Raw genomic sequence first — 5,000 nt, 5'->3', positions numbered from 1 at the left:
TTTCCTTTGGTTCTTTGGTTGTGGATGATTCATCTTCCTTTGGTCTGTCTGTGCAAGGCCATAACCTTTTCCACCATTTGAGCTTTTGTCATGAAATTTTTGAATCCACATTTATTATTTGAATATGGAGAAGAGTCATTGTAAATTTCGTCACAATCACAGGAAGTACAAATCGGCCCTTTCAGCCCATCTGCTCGCATTAACACAAGATGGCTGGATTTTGCAATTGCTTCCGGATTTCTTTCTTGATTTATCACTGGCAAATACCACTTGTCACGTCGTAAACGTCAAGACGAAGAGGGGTGAGAAACAGAGTGAGAGACCGAGACAGATACCGAGACAGAGACAGAGACAGAGACAGAGACAGAGACAGAGACAGAGACAGTCAGTGAGAGTGAGAGAAATTTTTGTGGGAGTGTGCTCCACTATACTCAGAGGCAGGGCAGTTTGGAAAGAGGAAATGTTATGTTTTCTGAATAGCACACACACTCACACTTGGACATGAACACACACACACACACACACACACACACAATCACACTCCATGCAACACACACACACACACACACAACACTCACACACACATACTCTCGCACACACTCACATTCACACACACACACAATCACACACACAACAACACTCATGCACACAATCACAGTCACAAACAACACACACACACACAACACACACATTCACACTCACTCACACACAACACACACACACACACTCACATTCACACACAACACACACACACTCACATTCACACACAACACACACACAATCACACACTCACATTCACTCACACACAATCACACTCACAACATACACACACAATTGTGCGCAGAAGTTAAGCCTTGACTGACTGCTCAGTTTTTGATTCTGTGTTTGGGGTTCACGGACAAGAACGTCCCCCATTGCGCACAAACACACACACACACACACACACACACACACACACACACACACACACACACACACACACACACACAAACACACGCACACACACACACCACACTCACACACACGTACCGTCGCACACACTCACATGCACACACACACACACAATCACACTCACACACAACACACACACACAATCACAGTCACTCACAACACAGACACACACACATTCACACACAAACACACACACACACACTTACATTCACTCACACACAATCAGACTCACAACATACACACACACAATTGTGCGCAGAAGTTAAGCCTTGACTGACTGCTCAGTTTTTGATTCTGTGTTTGGGGTTCACGGACAAGAACGTCCCCCATTGCGCACAAACACACACACACACACACACTCACATTCACATACAAACACACACAACCACACACACAACACACACTCACATTCACTCATACACAATCACACTCACAACATACACACACACAATTGTGCGCAGAAGTTAAGCCTTGACTGACTGCTCAGTTTTTGATTCTGTGTTTGGGGTTCACGGACAAGAACGTCCCCCATTGCGCACAAACACACACACACACACACACACACACACACACCACACACTCACATTCACTCACACACAATCACACTCACAACATAAACACACACAATTGTGCGCAGAAGTTAAGCCTTGACTGACTGCTCAGTTTTTGATTCTGTGTTTGGGGTTCACGGACAAGAACGTCCCCCATTGCGCACAAACACACACTCACACACACACACACACACACACACACACACACACACACACACACACACACACACACACACACACACACACACACACACACACACACACACACACACACACACACACAAACACACTCACATTCACATACAAACACACACAATCACACAAACACAACACACACTCACATTCCCTCATACACAATCACACTCACAACATACACACACACAATTGTGCGCAGAAGTTAAGCCTTGACTGACGGCTCAGTTGTTGATTCTGTGTTTTGTTTTTCCTTCTTTTCCTCGTTGGTGAGATGGAGATGGAAATTGCAGTGGTTGTCCATCACTTTGACGGGCGAGGTTGGGGCCCGTCAATCTTTTCCTTTGGTTCTTTGGTTGTGGATGATTCATCTGCCTTTGGTCTGTCTGTGCAGGCCATAACCTTTTTCACCATTTGAGCTTTTGTCATGAAATTTTTGAATCAACATTTATTATTAGAATATGGAGAAGAGTCATTGTAAATTTCGTCACAATCACAGGAAGTACAAATAGGCCCTTTCAGCGCATCTGCCACGCATTAACACAAGATGGCTGGATTTTGCAATCGCTTCCGGGTTTCTTTATTTATTTATCACTGGCAAATACCACTTGTCACGTCGAAAACGTCAAGACTAAGAGGTGTGAGAAAAAGGGAGGGAGAGAGAGAGAGAGAGAGAGAGAGAGAGAGAGAGAGAGAGAGAGAGAGAGAGAGAGAGAGAGAGAGAGAGAGAGAGAGAGAGAGAGAGAGAGAGAGAGAGAGAGAGAGAGAGAGAGAGATAGAGATAGAGATAGAGATAGAGATAGAGATAGAGATAGAGATAGAGATAGAGATAGAGATAGAGATAGAGATAGAGATAGAGATAGAGATAGATTTGTGGGAGTGTGCTCCACGATATTCAGAAGCAGGGAAGTTTGGAAATAGGAAATATTATGCTTTCTGAACAGCACACGCTTGGGTGCTTCTGGAGCCCTCATAGTAAGCAATTAACTTCTACCTCGTCTTAAAATGTTCCATTGGTGAAAATAATAATCTTTGTGAAATTTAAATGAAATCAGAAGTTGTTTAGGGGGTACACCGGAAGCCCGAAGTTGAAGGACTATGTCCTCTACTATGTGCATACGGCAGCGATTCAAATAGGATCCATTCATGAAAGTAACATTTTTTTATCCACCTTCAGTGTTTATTGTACATATTCGTGCTATGTTCTCATGAGTCCTTTTTGTTCAGATAATATGTTGAAAACAACATACGGCAGCTTTTTTGGAGTTTAAATATGTGCACAATCAGAGCTGCCAAATTTTTTTTTAAGTTTTTGTGAATTTCAAATAAATACATGTGGTTTTACAGTTGGTGCTTTCCCATACATATCGGCAATTGATGATATTTGGTTTAGCACACTTGAAGCTGTATCACACTCTGCTAATGTATGAAGCTGTGAATCCCGAGGTTTCCATAATTGCAGTCAGAGTTTTTCAACGCCATCTCTGGTACCTCACTGCAGAGATGGTACTTCTCGCACTCTTCAGTAACAAAGTACCGCAAGAGGAGAAACGGGCACTACCTGATAGACTGTTGACTGTTAAACCTCCAGAGGTTATACACATTGCCATGTGACCGTTTTGGCACTGGGTTTGTGAAGCCCAAGTTCCCTCCAGGCATCAATCGGTCCACTACGCTTGCTGATTTAATCAGCCAAGATTCTTGGTTCACTCTTCAAATTCTCGAGATAGACCATGAGTTTCTTGCAGAGGATGTTGGAAGCTGGTCAAACTCTGCTGCATTCCAAGCTTCTGTTGTTAATGTTGATGCCATGAATGTGGTAAATGATTGTGCTGAGCATGGAGTAAAACTGAGTTCGGATTTTCTTGCAGCAGCCAAAACTGAAGAACATTATCAAAATGTGTTACAAGTTGTGGAGCAAGACAGAAAACCTGCACAAGCGGAAATCTACAAATGACAATTCGCCTGAGACTCGGAGTGTTGTGACATTTGGCACCTTTGATATGAACTGTGAACGACTGCAATACGAGGTACCAAGATTCAAACTGTGGATTTTCAATTCGTTTATTATATTGAAGTGCTTTAATTCATGTTACTGGTTCTCTCAAAATTTGAAAAATAAAGTCATTTTTTGACTTGCACTGCCTTTTGTTCGGTTTATATGACTAAAATATAGAAATGGTAACCAATTTATAACATAAGCTCCAATGTATTTTATAAAACATAAGGCAGCTATTTTTTAATAATGTCAATATCTATCAAATCGCTGCCTCTTGCTTAATTTTGTGGATATGAATAGTGGGATGATTAAATGTAACCTTAAATAGGGAAAATATGCAGAATGATAAAACACGAGCTATTATTTTTCAGAGTAACTCCTTGCAAAAATGTAGCTGTCTTTTGCATAAAATAATAAACTTGAGATACAATTTTGATTGGCTCGTGGACCCCCCCCCCCCGAGACAATTATTGATTTCAACGAAATTTTCTATGAGTGGTCTAATTAGGAAGTGGAACAAACTGAGGGGAGGAAGAAGTTTAATGCAAAAAATTTCAAAAATAATGGGGCTCCAGAAGCACGCCAGCACACGCGCACACAAACACACACACACACACACACACACACACACACACACACACACACACACACACACACACACACACACACACACACACACACACACACACACACACACACAGCATTGTGCGCAGAAGTTAAGCCTTGACTGACTGCTCAGTTGTTGATTCTGTGTTTTGTTTTTCCTTCTTATAATCATTGGTGAGATGGAGATGGAAATTGCAGTGGTTGTCCATCACTTTGACGGGCGAGGTTGGGGCCCGTCAATCTTTTCCTTTGGTTCTTTGGTTGTGGATGATTCATCTTCCTTTGGTCTGTCTGTGCAAGGCCATAACCTTTTCCACCATTTGAGCTTTTGTCATGAAATTTTTGAATCCACATTTATTATTTGAATATGGAGAAGAGTCATTGTAAATTTCGTCACAATCACAGGAAGTACAGATCGGCCCTTTCAGCCCATCTGCTCGCATTAACACAAGATGGCTGGATTTTGCAATTGCTTCCGGATTTCTTTCTTGATTTATCACTGGCAAATACCACTTGTCACGTCGTAAACGTCAAGACGAAGAGGGGTGAGAAACAGAGTGAGAGACCGAGACAGATACCGAGACAGATACCGAGACAGAGACAGAGACAGAGACAGAGACAGAGACAGAGACAGAGACAGAGACAGAGACAGAGACAGAGACAGAGACAGTCAGTGAGAGTGAGAGAAATTTTTGTGGGAG

The 5,000-nt window shown here is 42.3% G+C and overlaps 1 protein-coding gene across 7 annotated transcripts in view; it reads left to right on the top strand.

Annotated features, from left to right (window-relative positions):
• The window catches only part of LOC147007734 (uncharacterized), a 108,825-nt gene extending 104,695 nt beyond the window's left edge, over nt 1–4,130 (top strand). For 5 of the 7 annotated variants that reach the window (XM_085866507.1, XM_085866505.1, XM_085866508.1 and 2 more), the window contains one exon: nt 3,566–4,130. In XM_085866507.1, the coding sequence (XP_085722633.1) occupies nt 3,566–3,829 (264 nt within the window). In that variant the 3' untranslated portion in view covers nt 3,830–4,130. The remainder of the gene's footprint in view (nt 1–3,565) is intronic. The other 2 variants (XM_085866504.1, XM_085866503.1) reach the window with 2 other exon arrangements.
• The last annotated feature ends 870 nt before the right edge of the window (nt 4,131–5,000 follow it).

This window comes from Eptatretus burgeri, unplaced genomic scaffold (assembly GCF_056783735.1).
Source record: "Eptatretus burgeri isolate ZD-2024b unplaced genomic scaffold, Ebu_testis_v1 Ebu_testis_scaffold_33, whole genome shotgun sequence".
Lineage (NCBI taxonomy): Eukaryota > Metazoa > Chordata > Myxini > Myxiniformes > Myxinidae > Eptatretus > Eptatretus burgeri.
This window is presented reverse-complemented; position numbering and strand designations above follow the sequence as displayed.